At 48.3% G+C, this 19,381-nt stretch overlaps 1 protein-coding gene across 1 annotated transcript in view; it reads right to left on the bottom strand.

Moving 5' to 3' along the window:
* LOC139580516 (AT-rich interactive domain-containing protein 4B-like) overlaps window positions 1-19,381 on the bottom strand; it is a 301,203-nt gene that overhangs the window by 229,811 nt on the left and 52,011 nt on the right. Inside the window, exon 3 of the mRNA XM_071409282.1 lies at window positions 4,439-4,549. Coding sequence (XP_071265383.1) covers window positions 4,439-4,549 — 111 coding nt within the window. The remainder of the gene's footprint in view (window positions 1-4,438; window positions 4,550-19,381) is intronic.

Raw genomic sequence — 19,381 nt, forward strand, 5'->3', positions numbered from 1 at the left:
AACACAGACACAGCAACAATCACCCACAGACAAACGGTGAGAACAGCCTACCTTAATATGGTTCTCAATCAGAGGAAACGTAAAACACCTGCCCCTGATTGAGAACCATATCAGGCTAGTTGACAATGAACCCAACATAGAAACACATAACATAGAATGCCCACCCAGCTCACGTCCTGACCAACTAAACAAAGACTAAACAAAGGAAAATAAGGTCAGGAACGTGACATGTGGTTTGTGTATTTGTATGTATGTATTTCAGGATGGCTTCCTGGAATCCCCCAAGTAGCTGATTGGTCGACTCCATGGCTAATTGGAGTTGACCCCGCCCCCTCGTCAGGATACAGGTGTATCCCATTAGACTCCTTCTCCAGATATAAAAGCCAGTGTTCTGTTGTTTCTCAGATAGAGCTGATGGTTATGTCCTGTATTTTGGACAGATGATTGCTGAGAGAAGAGAGATGAGGGTGATATCCGGTGGTTGTTGTTAGGAGCGAGATGAATAGTGTGTCCTGTATTTGTTGAGTGAGAGAGCTGATTGGTTGTGTATGTTGTGTGTCAATAGGACGCAGTGGTTTGGTTATTGAAATTGTTTTTGTTCCCTGGGGGGGAAGGAGAAGGCACCTTGGGCAAGAGGCCTGCGGGCATACATAACCCGTAGTAGTTTACTGTCTATGCACTAGACCTGGGCGAACCATCCCCTGTATTTTGGTTAGTGCGCCAGGTGGTGCTAGTTAGGTAAGTTGTGGGTAGGCAGGTAAGGTAGGAGAGGAGGTTTTGACATTTACTTTCTTTGCTTTGGTTCTATTCAGACCCTTTTCCCCAAATTTACCGTGTGAAGGAATAAATTCCCATTAAACGGTAATTCTCTGCCTTTGTCATCCTTACTCACACCTACAGTCCCATACCTCTTCCACTCCACGGGGAGTTGTAGCAGGGTGTTGCGGTCCCTCTTCCTAGAGGCGAACGTAACAACGCCATACTAAGGAACGCCGTTTGGGTCTTTGCGTGTCAAAAAAGATACATGTCAAATAACACAGTTCTATTATAGAATGTTGTGTGTTCTGAATTTGCACCACCACTACTATCAGTAGCACTGTCAAAGCTGTACAAAAGAGTCTGCAAACAAACAACCACCGGCCACGAACGATGTGTTTACAACACTGCGTTGGTAATAAAGCTTTATTTGTTTGAAGGCATCTTCTGGGGTCGCTAGTTTTAGCTTGGTACCTAGCTAGCACCAATACAACCAGCCTGAAAACAATGACCAGTAGAACCTGCAGTCATTTTCATTATTCTTAGCAATGATTTAGGAATCCTTGTAAGTATTAGCTAGGTTGCCACTTGTTGTTCGCCTATTGAAATTTCACTTAATGAAAATAAATAGCTAGCTAGCGACTTAACCCTGTTGACCAAAGCTAACGTTATAATCAGCCATCTGGCTAGTGATGCTTGATCGGACCGGGTTATATGTTGTGAAGCTAGCCACAATAATGATTAGGCACAATAGTGGAATTTGCGGTTTGCCTTCAAAATAAAAGTACCTCTTTGATGGTGATTCAGAAGGTTACAATTGGTGGAATCATGACATTTAGACTAGATAATGTTAAACAAGTTTGGAATGTGAAGCAATGAAATGAGGTGTCAGTCTACTCAGTAACACCCACAGAACACAACTGGGGAGAGTTTATGCAAATATTATGGTTGTAGCTCTTATCACGGGACTGTGACATCCCCTCCCCAGTCAGCCTATTGTGTGTATTGACATTCATATTGCACTGTACAGCTTTACCTAAGGATTGGGGATCACGGATTAAGGATCAATGAAATGGGGTGTCAGTCTACTCAAGACCCAATATATTCTTTCCCAACGTCCTCCTCAGAGTTATCAGATTCTAAAACATCCACAGTGTTTTTTCTCGGGAATAGTGTTCAATATACATGGGTTGACAGTAAATGTGGCTCAATTCACTTGTTTCAGAGTCCCTCATATTGGTTGCAATTCGTCGGGGTATTGGCCCGACCAACCAGTGCCCCCGCACATTGGCTAACCGGGCTATCTGCATTGTGTCCCGCCACCCACCACCCCCTCTTTGTACGCTACTGCTACTCTCTGTTCATCATATATGCATAGTCACTTTACCATATGTACATGTACATACTACCTCAATCAGCCTGACTAACCGGTGTCTGTATGTAGCCTCGCTACTTTTATAGCCTCGCTATTGTATATAGCCTGTCTTTTTACTGTTGTTTTATTTCTTTACCTACCTATTATTCACCTAATACCTTTTTTGCACGATTGGTTAGAGCCTTTAAGTAAGCATTTCACTGTAAGGTCTACACCTGTTGTATTCAGCATTTCACTGTAAATTCTACACCTGTTGTATTCAGCATTTCACTGTAAATTCTACACCTGTTGTATTCAGCATTTCACTGTGAGGTCTACTACACCTGTTGTATTCAGCATTTCACTGTGAGGTCTACTACACCTGTTGTATTCAGCATTTCACTGTAAGGTCTACTACAGCTGTTGTATTCAACATTTCACTGTAAGGTCTACTACACCTGTTGTATTCAGCATTTCACTGTGAGGTCTACTACACCTGTTGTATTCAGCATTTCACTGTAAGGTCTACTACACCTGTTGTATTCAGCATTTCACTGTAAGGTCTACTACACCTGTTGTATTCAGCATTTCACTGTAAGGTCTACTACACCTGTTGTATTCAGCATTTCACTGTAAGGTCTACTACACCTGTTGTATTCAGCATTTCACTGTAAGGTCTACTACACCTGTTGTATTCAGCATTTCACTGTGAGGTCTACTACACCTGTTGTATTCAGCATTTCACTGTGAGGTCTACTACACCTGTTGTATTCAGCATTTCACTGTAAGGTCTACTACACCTGTTGTATTCAGCATTTCACTGTAAGGTCTACTACACCTGTTGTATTCAGCATTTCACTGTGAGGTCTACTACACCTGTTGTATTCAGCATTTCACTGTGAGGTCTACTACACCTGTTGTATTCAGCATTTCACTGTAAGGTCTACTACACCTGTTGTATATAAACTTTGATTTGATCATTATCTACAGCCAATCCATGTCTCAAAAATCCTTCTTTAACCTGTCTCCTCCCCTTCATCTACACTGACCAAAAATATAAAACGCAACATAAGCCGCCTCCGACGTGCTTTTATAGAATTTGTCCTCACAGCCGCAGACCACACCAGCCCAGGACTTCCACATCTGGCTTGTTCACTTACAGGATCATCTGAGGAGGGGTGGGGGGTGCTGAGGAGGATTTATGTCTGTAATAAAGCCCTTTTGTGGGGGAAAACTCATTGGGATTGGCTGGGCCTGACTCCCCAGTGGCTGGGCCTGACTCCCCAGTGGGTGGGCCTGACTCCCCAGTGGGTGGGCCTATGCCCTTCCACGCCCACCCATGGCAACACCCCTGCCCAGTGGGTGGGCCTATGCCCTTCCACGCCCACCCATGGCACCACCCCTGCCCAGTGGGTGGGCCTATGCCCTTCCACGCCCACCCATGGCAACCCCCCTGCCCAGTGGGTGGGCCTATGCCCTTCCACGCCCACCCATGGCAACACCCCTGCCCAGTGGGTGGGCTTATGCCCTTCCACGCCCACCCATGGCAACCCCCCTGCCCAGTGGGTGGGCCTATGCCCTTCCACGCCCACCCATGGCAACACCCCTGCCCAGTGGGTGGGCCTATGCCCTTCCACGCCCACCCATGGCTACAACCCTGCCAAGTCATGTGAAATCCATAGATTAGGGACTAATGATTTTCTTTCAATTGACTGATTTCCTTATATGAACTGTAAGCCAGTAAAACATGTTTGCTCTAGATTGCAGAAAATGTCAGATACAGGTGTTAAATGTATTTATTATTTTTTTAACACAAATCTCAGCAGCACCACCATGTTAATAATCCTGGGGAGAACCATGCATAGGAATAGTGTCATTCGGGAAGAACCCGTGATCCCCTCTGGCTCAGATTTAAACCTCTCTCTCTCAGGATCATTATCCATAAACAGCAACAGTCCTCTGGGTAGCTAGAGGAGGCTGAGACAGGCACCATAGGGGGGAATGAAAATATCTATAAACATCCTACAACTAGCCTGGTCCTACAACTAGCCTGGTGCTACAACTAGCCTGGTGCTACAACTAGCCTGGTGCTACAACTAGCCTGGTGCTACAACTAGCCTGGTGCTACAACTAGCCTGGTCCTACAACTAGCCTGGTGCTACAACTAGCCTGGTGCTACAACTAGCCTGGTGCTACAACTAGCCTGGTGCTACAACTAGCCTGGTGCTACAACTCTTTGTGATCCATTGCCAATTCTATAGTCACTGTCATACCAAACTAAGACAGGACAAAACTACATCTCCTGATCATTAAGTGTTGAACAGTTACCTTGACCTTGACCAGTCTCTTGGCAGTCTTAATCTTGGCCTCACAGAAAGCACCTCTGTACTTGGCGCTGACATCGGTGCCCACTGTCAGGTAGGGCGGCTCCTCCGGAGTCTGAACGGAGAGAAAGGGGAGACACCGTGAGTGGAAGGGAGAGAGAGAGAGAGAGAGAGAGAGGGGAGACACCGAGAGTGGAAGGGAGAGAGAGAGAGAGAGAGAGAGAGGGGAGACACCGAGAGTGGAAGGGAGAGAGAGAGAGAGAGAGAGAGAGAGGGGAGACACCGAGAGTGGAAGGGAGAGAGAGAGAGAGAGAGAGAGAGGGGAGACACCGAGAGTGGAAGGGAGAGAGAGAGAGAGAGAGAGAGAGAGGGGAGACACCGAGAGTGGAAGGGAGAGAGAGAGAGAGAGAGAGAGAGAGGGGAGACACCGAGAGTGGAAGGGAGAGAGAGAGAGAGAGAGAGAGAGAGAGGGGAGACACCGAGAGGGGAGTGGAAGGGAGAGAGAGAGAGAGAGAGAGAGGGAGAGAGAGAGAGAGAGAGAGAGAGAGAGAGTTCCGGAGTTCCAAATTAAGCAGCAGCAGCTGAAAAGATGAGCTCCTAAAAATATTGAGATTTATATGGTTTTTAGAGTAAAGTACATTGAAAAAAACAAAAGAAAACTGCTAGACAGAATAGGAGACCAAACAAGCAGCAAACAAAGAAGAAAGGATTCTGAAAAAGTAACAATTTTTCATACAATTATACAGTTTTCTTAGCTAGCTAAGTTGTTTACCTGTTGCTAGGCAGTTGCTAAGGACTCTCCTGAAAAGAAGCTAGCTAGCTAACAAGGAGTGTCTAGTTGACAGAAGAGAAGAAGGGACAAAGTGGGACAAAATAAGGACAGAAGAAAAGGGAAAGGGGGAAAGGGGACATCAAGGTGAAGCAGTCCTCTAAAGACATAAAAGACAATTAAACAAGAAACAACACTTCTATTGCAACATCAGCCAACATTACCAGCGTTGCTATGGAAGTTGTTTACCCACCAGACATCAAAACAGAGAAAGCTAAGAAAAGTTTCAAAGGTTTGTTGATGGGACAGAACCATGAATGCCTGTTTGCAGATCTTACCAGTTGCAAAACAAGAGCAAATTTAATTTTTAATACCAAACGAGGGCACATATGGAAAAGGGTTATTTGCAACCATTTCCCTTTTTCAAAAAAGAGAGGCATCAGCCAAGGATGTCAGATCAGCATTTTTGAAGAAGCTGACCATAGCAACACATATCAAACAGTAAACGTATATAATAATGGAACTGTATTGATACAAGGCAATGATTCAAGCCTCCAGGCTTTTGAGAATAGGTTTACTACCCTAAAAGCAGAAGCTGAAATCATCTCAGAAACTGAGGAAAAAGTCAAGGAGGGAGATGACGGTGAAAAGCAGGCCCCAGCGGTCTCTGTGACCCAGCAAGAAGCCCTCAGTGTCCCTCTACCTACCTCACCTGCAGCAGACAGAGCCAAGGACATGCCTACAACACCAAGAACACCTGCTATGCAACGTTTCCACAACACCCTCTCTCTAGTTGAAGCAGAGGTCATAGAACTCCGAGAGAACATGCTTCAAGAGGAGGACACTGTCCAGAAACTTAAAGAAGAGATGAAACAGTTCAAGGAGGAGAGCAGAGCATCTATTGCTAAACTAGAAAGCAGAATGGACAAACTGAGTCAGACAAATGATGACCTCAGAGACCATCTGAGCACAACAAGAAAGCAGCTAGAGCAGAGAGAGAGGTACATTGACCTCCTCAACCAGCAGCGAGTCATTATGTCCTCTGCATCTGGAGAACATGTCCACCAGCTTGGCATAACACAAGCAGAACCCGAGACCAGCATGGCCTCCACCACACAGCCTGATGACACTGCACCAGCCTACCAGTCTGCTCCAGCCCAGGTCAGCCAACCAGCCTCTCAGTCTGCTCCAGCCCAGGTCAGCCAACCAGCCTCTCAGTCTGCTCCAGCCCAGGTCAGCCAACCAGCCTCTCAGTCTGCTCCAACACAGTGTGCTCCAGCCAAGGTCAGAATACCATCCTCCCAGTCTGCTCCAGCCAGACAGTCACCCACAACTGCAATCCTTATTGATTCAAATGGGAAGTTCTTAGTCCAGGAAAGATTATTCCCTAGACACCAGGTGTATAAGTTCTGGTGTCCTACAACTGACAGTGCAATGCAGCTACTCAGTCAGACCAGGATTGACACCCTCGACAACATCATCATCCACACTGGCACAAACGACCTTCATGCCAAAGGTGAAGATGTATCTGGGGCAGTGAGAAGAGTGGCAGAACGGGCACAGGCTGTGTTCCCAACAACCAATATAGTTGTGTCCACCCTCCTACCAAGAAAAGACTTCCCAGGACAGTTGATCGACAAAATAAATCAACAGATCACTGTGGACTGTGCCTCACTACTCAACGTCAGAACGGCTCACCACCCCACTCTGACATGTCAACACTTATACGATGATGTACATCTTGATCAGGACAGTGTCAGAACCTTTGCCAAGGACCTAAAAGATGCAACACTTGGCAGGGACCCACACACCCATCACCCCAGCAACAGAGGTCCCCCGCCCCACCTTCTGAAACAACAGTACCTCCACCATCCCCAGGAGAAAAGAGCGAGACACGGCTTATTACAGCACAGCTCTACTAGACCAGGCCCAACACAACACAGATTTACGAGACCAGGGCCTTCACAACACAGCTCTACTAGACCAGGCCCATCACAACACAGATTTACGAGACCAGACCCGCATCAGGACAACACGACTAGACCAGGCCCAACACAACACAGCTCTACTAGACCAGGCCCATCACAACACAGCTCTACTGGACCAGGCCCATCACAACACAGCTCTACTGGACCAGGCCCATCAGAACACAGCTCTACTAGACCAGGCCCATCACAACACAGATTTACGAGACCAGACCCGTCTCAGGACAGCACGACTAGACCCGGCCCATCACAACACAGCTCTACTAGACCAGGGCCTTCACAACACAGCTCTACTAGACCAGGCCCATCACAACACAGCTCTACTGGACCAGGCCCATCACAACACAGCTCTACTGGACCAGGCCCATCAGAACACAGCTCTACTGGACCAGGCCCATCACAACACATCTCTACTAGACCTGGCCCATCACAACACATCTCTACTACACCTGGCCCATCACAACACAGCTCTACTGGACCTGGCCCGTCACAACACATCTCTACTGGACCTGGCCCATCACAACACAGCTCTGACCACTACTCCAGGGTCGGACAGAACACTGTCCTTCAGAGAAGTACACCACATGATGCAGTCCACACCATGTATCATTCAGATCATCAGCCTACATATGCTGAGGTAACCTCTGGCAAAAGACACCTAGAACAATCAGAGATAGGAGAGGTGCGCCAACTACTGCAACTAATATGCAGACTACTGGGCTAGACGGGCACGCACACACACGCACGCGCACACACACACACACACACAGGGTTGCAGATTGCATTGTACTTATTTTTTATGCAGTCTTATTCCATTCTTATTCATTTGTTTAGAACTATTCTTAATTTTTTATTGGCACCGGTATAATAATAATATTTATATATAATGGTGTGTGTGTGTATGTATGTATGTATGTATGTATGTATGTATGTATGTATGTATGTATGTATGTATGTATGTATGTATGTATGTATGTATGTATGTATGTATGTATGTGTGTGTGTGTGTGTGTGTGTGTGTGTGTGTGTGTGTGTGTGTGTGTGTGTGTATGTATATGTATATATATATATATGTATATGTATATGTATATATATATATATATATTATTTTGTATTGTTTTCAATGTACTTTACTCAAACCAGTGAATATCACTTATTATAAATGAGATCATTAACTATCAGCTCTTGGAATATCCAGGGACTTTACTCTTCACATTTTGGTTATAAAACAACAAATCCAGAATTTATTAAAAACATCCAGGGACAGGACATCATAATCCTACTGGAAACATGGTGTCGTGGAGACATAGATACTCAGTGTCCCTCAGGGTATAGAGAAAGCTTACTACCATCAATCAAACATAAAAATGTTAAACGGGGCCGAGACTCAGGTGGAATCATCATTTGGCATAAGCAGGACTTGGCACTGAATGAAATGAAAAAAGGTACCAGTCACATTTGGCTAAAACTTAACAAAGGTACAATCTATTGTGACAATGATGTGTACATATGTGCAGCTTATGCTCCTCCTTCAGATTCACCATATTATGATGATCAGTTTTTTGACAATCTCCATACAGAAATCATTACATTTCAGGCAGAGGGTAAAGTGCTTCTTTGTGGAGATTTCAATGCAAGAACAGGTTCTGAGCCTGACTACACTGATGCGGGAGGTAACCACCACATATTTGGTCACCCCTCTTTGTACAGCAGCCCTATTATAAATAATAGAAACAGTCCTGACCAAATACTGAACAAAAATGGGAAGGAGTTAGTGCATCTCTGTCGAGCCTTAGGCCTGTACATGCTTAATGGTAGAATCAGAGGGGACTCTTTAGGTCAGTTTACTTACTGCTCAGCTCTTGGGACAAGTGTAGTCGATTATGCCATCACGGACATTGACCCCTCCTCCATTAGTGCATTCACTGTCAGACCACAGACACCATTGTCAGATCACAGTCAGATCAACGTGTTCTTGAAGAAATTAACCGGCAATATTCATTCAAAAAAACTGCCCAATAAACTATTCAACATAAACCAATCATACAGATGGGCTCCAAACAGTGCAGAGAGATTCATTGAAACATTGAACTCAAAAGAAATGATGAACTCTATACAGTTTTTCAATAACTCACAATACCAAAACAATAAAGATGGTGTCAATTCGGCTACTCTAAACATCAACTGCATATTCCAAAAAGCAGCATCGAAAGCAAATTTGAGAAAACCAAAGAAATGCAACATCAGAAACAAAAAACAAAATGTTTCTGACAAATGGTTTGATAATGAATGTAAAACAATTAGAAAACACCTAAGACAAATGTCAAACAAAAAACATAAGCAGCAAAACAACCCAGAGCTACGATATGAATACTTTGAAACTCTGAAACAGTATAAACATACACTGAAACGCAAGAAACTGAATTATACCAACAAGACACTTGATGAAATTGAAAACGCAATTGACCAAAATCAGTTCTGGGACATGTGGAACAATTTAAGCACAACAAAGCCACAAGAATTAGCCATACAAGATGTAGGAATTTGGAAAACTTATTTTGATAATCTATACAAAAACATCCCACAAAAAGACTTAAAACAGAACCAATTAGAAATTAAAGAAAAATTGAACATCCTTGAATCAGTCATTAAAAATAACCAAAATCCATTAGATTACCCAATAACCCAACAAGAACTAAATGAAAAGCTCAAATCTATTAAATCAAAGAAGGCTTGTGGTCTAGACAACATCAGAAATGAAATGCTGAAAAACAGCACACCTGAGTTGCAAAATGCTGTGCTTAAATTGTTCAACATGGTTTTAACTTCTGGCTGCTTCCCTGATGTCTGGAACCAGGGGCTCATCTCCCCTATCCACAAAAGTGGAGACAAATCAGACCCCAATAATTACAGGGGAATTTGTGTAAACAGTAACTTGGGAAAGGTTTTCTGTAGCATTTTGAATTCAAGAATCCAAACCTTTCTTCAAGAAAAAAATGTAATAACTAAATGTCAAATTGGCTTTCTCCCTAACCATCGCACTACTGACCATATATACACCTTACACACACTAATTAATAAACACGTCCACCAAAAAAAAGAGGGCAAAATCTTTGCTTGCTTTATTGACTTTAAAAAAGCATTTGATTCTATTTGGCACGAAGGGCTATTCTACAAAATTCTACAAAGTGGGCTTGGTGGTAAGGTGTATGACTTAATAAAATGTATGTACACAGAAAACAAGTGTGCAATAAAAATCAAAAACCAAAGAACAGAATTCTTTTCACAATGTCGAGGTGTGAGACAAGGCTGTAGTTTGAGTCCAAATCTTTTCAACATTTATATCAATGAATTAGCAGACATGTTGGACCATTCTCCAGCCCCAGGACTCACACTATTTGACACAGAGGTGAAATACCTGCTATATGCTGATGACTTGGTACTTCTATCACCAACCAAAGAAGGTCTTCAACAGAACATTAATATTCTAGAGCAATATTGCCATAATTGGGCCCTGGCAGTAAATTTCCCAAAAACTAAAATCATGATTTTCCAAAAACAAAACAGATGTCAGAAACACAAATATAAATTCACCCTGAACAACACCATAATTGAACACACAAAAAATTACACCTACCTTGGTCTGACCATATCTGCATCGGGAAACTTTAATATGGCAGTGAATGCACTCAAAGAAAAAGCCCGCAGAGCATTGTATGCAATAAAAATGAAATTATTCAAAATCAACATCCCAATTAGAATTTGGACCAAAATATTTGACAGTGTAATCCTACCAATAGCTCTTTACGGAAGTGAGGTTTGGGGGCCACTCAATAAACTGGACTTTAAAATGTGGGACAAACATCCAATTGAAACCCTACATGCAGAATTCTGTCGGAAAATCCTACAAGTCCAGAGAAATACACCAACTAATGCATGTAGGGCAGAATTGGGCCGCTTTCCAGTAATAATGAAAATACAGAAAAGATCATTAAAATTTTGGCTACATCTAAATTCAAGTCCAAATTCGAGTCTGCAATTTAAAGCACTTCAAACCCAAGAGCTGAGCCCAGAAACGAGCCCTCTCAGTCAGCTGGTGTTGGACCTAACCAACCAAGCTGACACCAGCACTGCTTCAAAACAAAGAATTCCAATAAACAAAATCATGAACCAATCAAAGGACTCATATTTACAACATTGGAAAAACGAAACAAAATCCCAAAGCCGACTAAATTGCTATCTGACCCTAAACAGAGAATATGAATTGGCTGAATATCTCTACTCTGTCAGAGATTCGAAGCAGAGACAGATCCTTACCAAGTACAGGCTGAGTGACCACCGATTGGCAATAGAAACCGGCAGACATAAAAAGACATGGCTACCCAAAGAGGAGCGTGTATGTGGTCACTGCACGACAGGGGAGGTAGAAACAGAGATGCACTTTCTCCTTTACTGTGATAAATATTCCTCACCAAGAGATTCATTATTCACAGAAATGACTACATTTATTCCAAATTTTAACTTATTAAACCCAGAGGAAAAACTAAAAATACTCATGGGCGAAGGAGCAATGGCTCCTCTTGCAGCCAAATATGTATTTGCCTGCCATAGCCTGAGGGACACTGAATAATAACATCTGCATAGTAAGCAGTAACTTACTTATTATGACTGTTATTGTTTTTACTGTTATTGTTATTAGTATTATTATTGTTGTTTATCATTCCAAATAGTAATGGTATGGGTGGTAATGGTAATGATAGCAGTTTAATGATGGTGGTGGTGGTAGTGGTGCATTACACCATACATAACATTCGACTATTGACTGTTACCATTTTATTGTTACTATTTTTATATTTAATTTTGTGTTATTATTTACTGCCATTCTATATTATTATTTGTCATTGTTTTAATTGTATTACAATGTATATTGTATACATTGTTGCTTTGGCAATATTGACACAATGTTTTTCATGCCAATAAAGCAGCTTGAATTTGAATTTGAATTTGAGGGGAGACACCGAGAGTGGAAGGGAGAGAGAGAGAGAGAGAGAGAGAGAGGGGAGACACCGAGAGTGGAAGGGAGAGAGAGAGAGAGAGAGAGAGAGAGGGGAGACACCGAGAGTGGAAGGGAGAGAGAGAGAGAGAGAGAGAGAGAGGGGAGACACCGAGAGTGGAAGGGAGAGAGAGAGAGAGAGAGAGAGAGAGGGGAGACACCGAGAGTGGAAGGGAGAGAGAGAGAGAGAGAGAGAGAGAGGGGAGACACCGAGAGTGGAAGGGAGAGAGAGAGAGAGAGAGAGAGAGAGGGAGACACCGAGAGTGGAAGGGAGAGAGAGAGAGAGAGAGAGAGAGGGGAGACACCGAGAGTGGAAGGGAGAGAGAGAGAGAGAGAGAGAGAGAGGGAGACACCGAGAGTGGAAGGGAGAGAGAGAGAGAGAGAGAGAGAGGGGAGACACCGAGAGTGGAAGGGAGAGAGAGAGAGAGAGAGAGAGAGGGGAGACACCGAGAGTGGAAGGGAGAGAGAGAGAGAGAGAGAGAGAGGGGAGACACCGAGAGTGGAAGGGAGAGAGAGAGAGAGAGAGAGAGAGGGAGACACCGAGAGTGGAAGGGAGAGAGAGAGAGAGAGAGAGAGAGAGGGGAGACACCGAGAGTGGAAGGGAGAGAGAGAGAGAGAGAGAGAGAGGGAGACACCGAGAGTGGAAGGGAGAGAGAGAGAGAGAGAGAGGGGAGACACCGAGAGTGGAAGGGAGGGAGAGAGAGAGAGAGAGAGAGAGGGGAGACACCGTGAGTGGAAGGGAGAGAGAGAGAGAGAGAGAGAGAGAGAGGGAGACACCGAGAGTGGAAGGGAGGGAGAGAGAGAGAGAGAGAGAGAGAGGGAGACACCGAGAGTGGAAGGGAGGGAGAGAGAGAGAGAGAGAGAGAGAGGGAGACACCGAGAGTGGAAGGGAGGGAGAGAGAGAGAGAGAGAGAGAGGGGAGACACCGTGAGTGGAAGGGAGAGAGAGAGAGAGAGAGAGAGAGGGAGACACCGTGAGTGGAAGGGAGAGAGAGAGAGAGAGAGAGAGGGGAGACACCGTGAGTGGAAGGGAGAGAGAGAGAGAGAGAGAGAGAGAGGGGAGACACCGTGAGTGGAAGGGAGAGAGAGAGAGAGAGAGAGAGAGAGGGGAGACACCGTGAGTGGAAGGGAGAGAGAGAGAGAGAGAGAGAGAGAGGGAGACACCGTGAGTGGAAGGGAGAGAGAGAGAGAGAGAGAGAGAGAGGGAGACACCGTGAGTGGAAGGGAGAGAGAGAGAGAGAGAGAGAGAGAGGGGAGACACCGTGAGTGGAAGGGAGAGAGAGAGAGAGAGAGAGAGAGGGGAGACACCGTGAGTGGAAGGGAGAGAGAGAGAGAGAGAGAGAGAGGGGAGACACCGTGAGTGGAAGGGAGAGAGAGAGAGAGAGAGAGAGGGGAGACACCGTGAGTGGAAGGGAGAGAGAGAGAGAGAGAGAGAGAGGGGAGACACCGTGAGTGGAAGGGAGAGAGAGAGAGAGAGAGAGAGAGGGAGACACCGTGAGTGGAAGGGAGAGAGAGAGAGAGAGAGAGAGAGAGAGGGAGACACCGTGAGTGGAAGGGAGAGAGAGAGAGAGAGAGAGAGAGAGGGAGACACCGTGAGTGGAAGGGAGAGAGAGAGAGAGAGAGAGAGAGAGGGGAGACACCGTGAGTGGAAGGGAGAGAGAGAGAGAGAGAGAGAGAGAGGGGAGACACCGTGAGTGGAAGGGAGAGAGAGAGAGAGAGAGAGAGAGGGGGAGACACCGTGAGTGGAAGGGAGAGAGAGAGAGAGAGAGAGAGAGAGGGGAGACACCGTGAGTGGAAGGGAGAGAGAGAGAGAGAGAGAGAGAGAGGGAGACACCGTGAGTGGAAGGGAGAGAGAGAGAGAGAGAGAGAGAGGGGAGACACCGTGAGTGGAAGGGAGAGAGAGAGAGAGAGAGAGAGAGAGGGGAGACACCGTGAGTGGAAGGGAGAGAGAGAGAGAGAGAGAGAGAGAGAGGGGAGACACCGTGAGTGGAAGGGAGAGAGAGAGAGAGAGAGAGAGAGAGGGGAGACACCGTGAGTGGAAGGGAGAGAGAGAGAGAGAGAGAGAGAGAGGGGAGACACCGTGAGTGGAAGGGAGAGAGAGAGAGAGAGAGAGAGAGAGGGGAGACACCGTGAGTGGAAGGGAGAGAGAGAGAGAGAGAGAGAGAGAGGGAGACACCGTGAGTGGAAGGGAGAGAGAGAGAGAGAGAGAGAGAGAGAGAGAGAGGGGAGACACCGTGAGTGGAAGGGAGAGAGAGAGAGAGAGAGAGAGAGAGAGAGGGGAGACACCGTGAGTGGAAGGGAGAGAGAGAGAGAGAGAGAGAGAGAGGGGAGACACCGTGAGTGGAAGGGAGAGAGAGAGAGAGAGAGAGAGAGAGGGAGACACCGTGAGTGGAAGGGAGAGAGAGAGAGAGAGAGAGAGAGGAGACACCGTGAGTGGAAGGGAGAGAGAGAGAGAGAGAGAGAGAGGGAGACACCGTGAGTGGAAGGGAGAGAGAGAGAGAGAGAGAGAGAGGGGAGACACCGTGAGTGGAAGGGAGAGAGAGAGAGAGAGAGAGAGAGGGGAGACACCGTGAGTGGAAGGGAGAGAGAGAGAGAGAGAGAGAGAGGGGAGACACCGTGAGTGGAAGGGAGAGAGAGAGAGAGAGAGAGAGAGGGGAGACACCGTGAGTGGAAGGGAGAGAGAGAGAGAGAGAGAGAGAGGGGAGACACCGTGAGTGGAAGGGAGAGAGAGAGAGAGAGAGAGAGAGGGAGACACCGTGAGTGGAAGGGAGAGAGAGAGAGAGAGAGAGAGGGGAGACACCGTGAGTGGAAGGGAGAGAGAGAGAGAGAGAGAGAGGGGAGACACCGTGAGTGGAAGGGAGAGAGAGAGAGAGAGAGAGAGGGGAGACACCGTGAGTGGAAGGGAGAGAGAGAGAGAGAGAGAGAGAGGGGAGACACCGTGAGTGGAAGGGAGAGAGAGAGAGAGAGAGAGAGAGGGGAGACACCGTGAGTGGAAGGGAGAGAGAGAGAGAGAGAGAGAGAGGGGAGACACCGTGAGTGGAAGGGAGAGAGAGAGAGAGAGAGAGAGAGGGGAGACACCGTGAGTGGAAGGGAGAGAGAGAGAGAGAGAGAGAGAGGGAGACACCGTGAGTGGAAGGGAGAGAGAGAGAGAGAGAGAGAGAGGGGAGACACCGTGAGTGGAAGGGAGAGAGAGAGAGAGAGAGAGAGAGGGAGACACCGTGAGTGGAAGGGAGAGAGAGAGAGAGAGAGAGAGAGGGGAGACACCGTGAGTGGAAGGGAGAGAGAGAGAGAGAGAGAGAGAGGGGAGACACCGTGAGTGGAAGGGAGAGAGAGAGAGAGAGAGAGAGAGGGAGACACCGTGAGTGGAAGGGAGAGAGAGAGAGAGAGAGAGAGAGAGGGAGACACCGTGAGTGGAAGGGAGAGAGAGAGAGAGAGAGAGAGAGAGGGGAGACACCGTGAGTGGAAGGGAGAGAGAGAGAGAGAGAGAGAGAGAGGGGAGACACCGTGAGTGGAAGGGAGAGAGAGAGAGAGAGAGAGAGAGGGGAGACACCGTGAGTGGAAGGGAGAGAGAGAGAGAGAGAGAGAGAGAGGGGAGACACCGTGAGTGGAAGGGAGAGAGAGAGAGAGAGAGAGAGAGAGAGGGAGACACCGTGAGTGGAAGGGAGAGAGAGAGAGAGAGAGAGAGAGAGGGGAGACACCGTGAGTGGAAGGGAGAGAGAGAGAGAGAGAGAGAGAGAGGGGAGACACCGTGAGTGGAAGGGAGAGAGAGAGAGAGAGAGAGAGAGGGGAGACACCGTGAGTGGAAGGGAGAGAGAGAGAGAGAGAGAGAGAGAGGGAGACACCGTGAGTGGAAGGGAGAGAGAGAGAGAGAGAGAGAGAGGGGAGACACCGTGAGTGGAAGGGAGAGAGAGAGAGAGAGAGAGAGAGAGGGGAGACACCGTGAGTGGAAGGGAGAGAGAGAGAGAGAGAGAGAGAGAGGGAGACACCGTGAGTGGAAGGGAGAGAGAGAGAGAGAGAGAGAGAGAGGGGAGACACCGTGAGTGGAAGGGAGAGAGAGAGAGAGAGAGAGAGAGAGGGGAGACACCGTGAGTGGAAGGGAGAGAGAGAGAGAGAGAGAGAGAGAGAGGGAGACACCGTGAGTGGAAGGGAGGAGAGAGAGAGAGAGAGAGAGAGAGGGGAGACACCGTGAGTGGAAGGGAGAGAGAGAGAGAGAGAGAGAGAGAGGGGAGACACCGTGAGTGGAAGGGAGAGAGAGAGAGAGAGAGAGAGAGAGGGGAGACACCGTGAGTGGAAGGGAGAGAGAGAGAGAGAGAGAGAGAGGGGAGACACCGTGAGTGGAAGGGAGAGAGAGAGAGAGAGAGAGAGAGGGGAGACACCGTGAGTGGAAGGGAGAGAGAGAGAGAGAGAGAGAGAGAGGGGAGACACCGTGAGTGGAAGGGAGAGAGAGAGAGAGAGAGAGAGAGGGGAGACACCGTGAGTGGAAGGGAGAGAGAGAGAGAGAGAGAGAGAGGGGAGACACCGTGAGTGGAAGGGAGAGAGAGAGAGAGAGAGAGAGGGGAGACACCGTGAGTGGAAGGGAGAGAGAGAGAGAGAGAGAGAGGGGGAGACACCGTGAGTGGAAGGGAGAGAGAGAGAGAGAGAGAGAGGGGAGACACCGTGAGTGGAAGGGAGAGAGAGAGAGAGAGAGAGAGAGGGGAGACACCGTGAGTGGAAGGGAGAGAGAGAGAGAGAGAGAGAGAGGGGAGACACCGTGAGTGGAAGGGAGAGAGAGAGAGAGAGAGAGAGAGGGGAGACACCGTGAGTGGAAGGGAGAGAGAGAGAGAGAGAGAGAGAGGGAGACACCGTGAGTGGAAGGGAGAGAGAGAGAGAGAGAGAGAGAGGGGAGACACCGTGAGTGGAAGGGAGAGAGAGAGAGAGAGAGAGAGAGGGAGACACCGTGAGTGGAAGGGAGAGAGAGAGAGAGAGAGAGAGGGGAGACACCGTGAGTGGAAGGGAGAGAGAGAGAGAGAGAGAGAGAGGGGAGACACCGTGAGTGGAAGGGAGAGAGAGAGAGAGAGAGAGAGAGGGAGACACCGTGAGTGGAAGGGAGAGAGAGAGAGAGAGAGAGAGGGGAGACACCGTGAGTGGAAGGGAGAGAGAGAGAGAGAGAGAGGGGAGACACCGTGAGTGGAAGGGAGAGAGAGAGAGAGAGAGAGAGGGGAGACACCGTGAGTGGAAGGGAGAGAGAGAGAGAGAGAGAGAGGGGAGACACCGTGAGTGGAAGGGAGAGAGAGAGAGAGAGAGAGGGGAGACACCGTGAGTGGAAGGGAGAGAGAGAGAGAGAGAGAGGGGAGACACCGTGAGTGGAAGGGAGAGAGAGAGAGAGAGAGAGGGGAGACACCGTGAGTGGAAGGGAGAGAGAGAGAGAGAGAGAGGGAGACACCGTGAGTGGAAGGGAGAGAGAGAGAGAGAGAGAGGGAGACACCGTGAGTGGAAGGGAGAGAGAGAGAGAGAGAGAGGGGAGACACCGTGAGTGGAAGGGAGAGAGAGAGAGAGAGAGAGGGGAGACACCGTGAGTGGAAGGGAGAGAGAGAGAGAGAGAGAGGGAGACACCGTGAGTGGAAGGGAGAGAGAGAGAGAGAGAGAGGGGAGACACCGTGAGTGGAAGGGAGAGAGAGAGAGAGAGAGAGGGAGACACCGTGAGTGGAAGGGAGAGAGAGAGAGAGAGAGAGGGGAGACACCGTGAGTGGAAGGGGAGAGAGAGAGAGAGAGAGGGGAGACACCGTGAGTGGAAGGGAGAGAGAGAGAGAGAGAGAGGGGAGACACCGTGAGTGGAAGGGAGAGAGAGAGAGAGAGAGAGGGGAGACACCGTGAGTGGAAGGGAGAGAGAGAGAGAGAGAGAGGGGAGACACCGTGAGTGGAAGGGAGAGAGAGAGAGAGAGAGAGGGGAGACACCGTGAGTGGAAGGGAGAGAGAGAGAGAGAGAGAGGGAGACACCGTGAGTGGAAGGGAGAGAGAGAGAGAGAGAGAGGGGAGACACCGTGAGTGGAAGGGAGAGAGAGAGAGAGAGAGAGGGGAGACACCGTGAGTGGAAGGGAGAGAGAGAGAGAGAGAGAGGGGAGACACCGTGAGTGGAAGGGGAGAGAGAGAGAGAGAGAGAGAGGGGAGACACCGTGAGTGGAAGGGAGAGAGAGAGAGAGAGAGAGAGAGGGAGACACCGTGAGTGGAAGGGAGAGAGAGAGAGAGAGAGAGAGGGGAGACACCGTGAGTGGAAGGGAGAGAGAGAGAGAGAGAGAGAGAGGGGAGACACCGTGAGTGGAAGGGAGAGAGAGAGAGAGAGAGAGAGGGGAGACACCGTGAGTGGAAGGGAGAGAGAGAGAGAGAGAGAGAGGGGAGACACCGTGAGTGGAAGGGAGAGAGAGAGAAAGAGAGAGAGAGGGGAGACACCGTGAGTGGAAGGGAGAGAGAGAGAGAGAGAGAGAGAGGGGAGACACCGTGAGTGGAAGGGAGAGAGAGAGAGAGAGAGAGAGAGGGGAGACACCGTGAGTGGAAGGGAGAGAGAGAGAGAGAGAGAGAGGGGAGACACCGTGAGTGGAAGGGAGAGAGAGAGAGAGAGAGAGAGAGGGGAGACACCGTGAGTGGAAGGGAGAGAGAGAGAGAGAGAGAGAGAGAGAGGGGAGACACCGTGAGTGGAAGGGAGAGAGAGAGAGAGAGAGAGAGAGGGAGACACCGTGAGTGGAAGGGAGAGAGAGAGAGAGAGAGAGAGAGGGGAGACACCGTGAGTGGAAGGGAGAGAGAGAGAGAGAGAGAGAGGGGAGACACCGTGAGTGGAAGGGAGAGAGAGAGAGAGAGAGAGAGAGGGAGACACCGTGAGTGGAAGGGAGAGAGAGAGAGAGAGAGAGAGAGGGAGACACCGTGAGTGGAAGGGAGAGAGAGAGAGAGAGAGAGAGGGGAGACACCGTGAGTGGAAGGGAGAGAGAGAGAGAGAGAGAGAGGGGAGACACCGTGAGTGGAAGGGAGAGAGAGAGAGAGAGAGAGAGAGGGAGACACCGTGAGTGGAAGGGAGAGAGAGAGAGAGAGAGAGAGAGGGGAGACACCGTGAGTGGAAGGGAGAGAGAGAGAGAGAGAGAGAGAGGGGAGACACCGTGAGTGGAAGGGAGAG

Source organism: Salvelinus alpinus, chromosome 7, assembly GCF_045679555.1.
Source record: "Salvelinus alpinus chromosome 7, SLU_Salpinus.1, whole genome shotgun sequence".
NCBI lineage: Eukaryota > Metazoa > Chordata > Actinopteri > Salmoniformes > Salmonidae > Salvelinus > Salvelinus alpinus.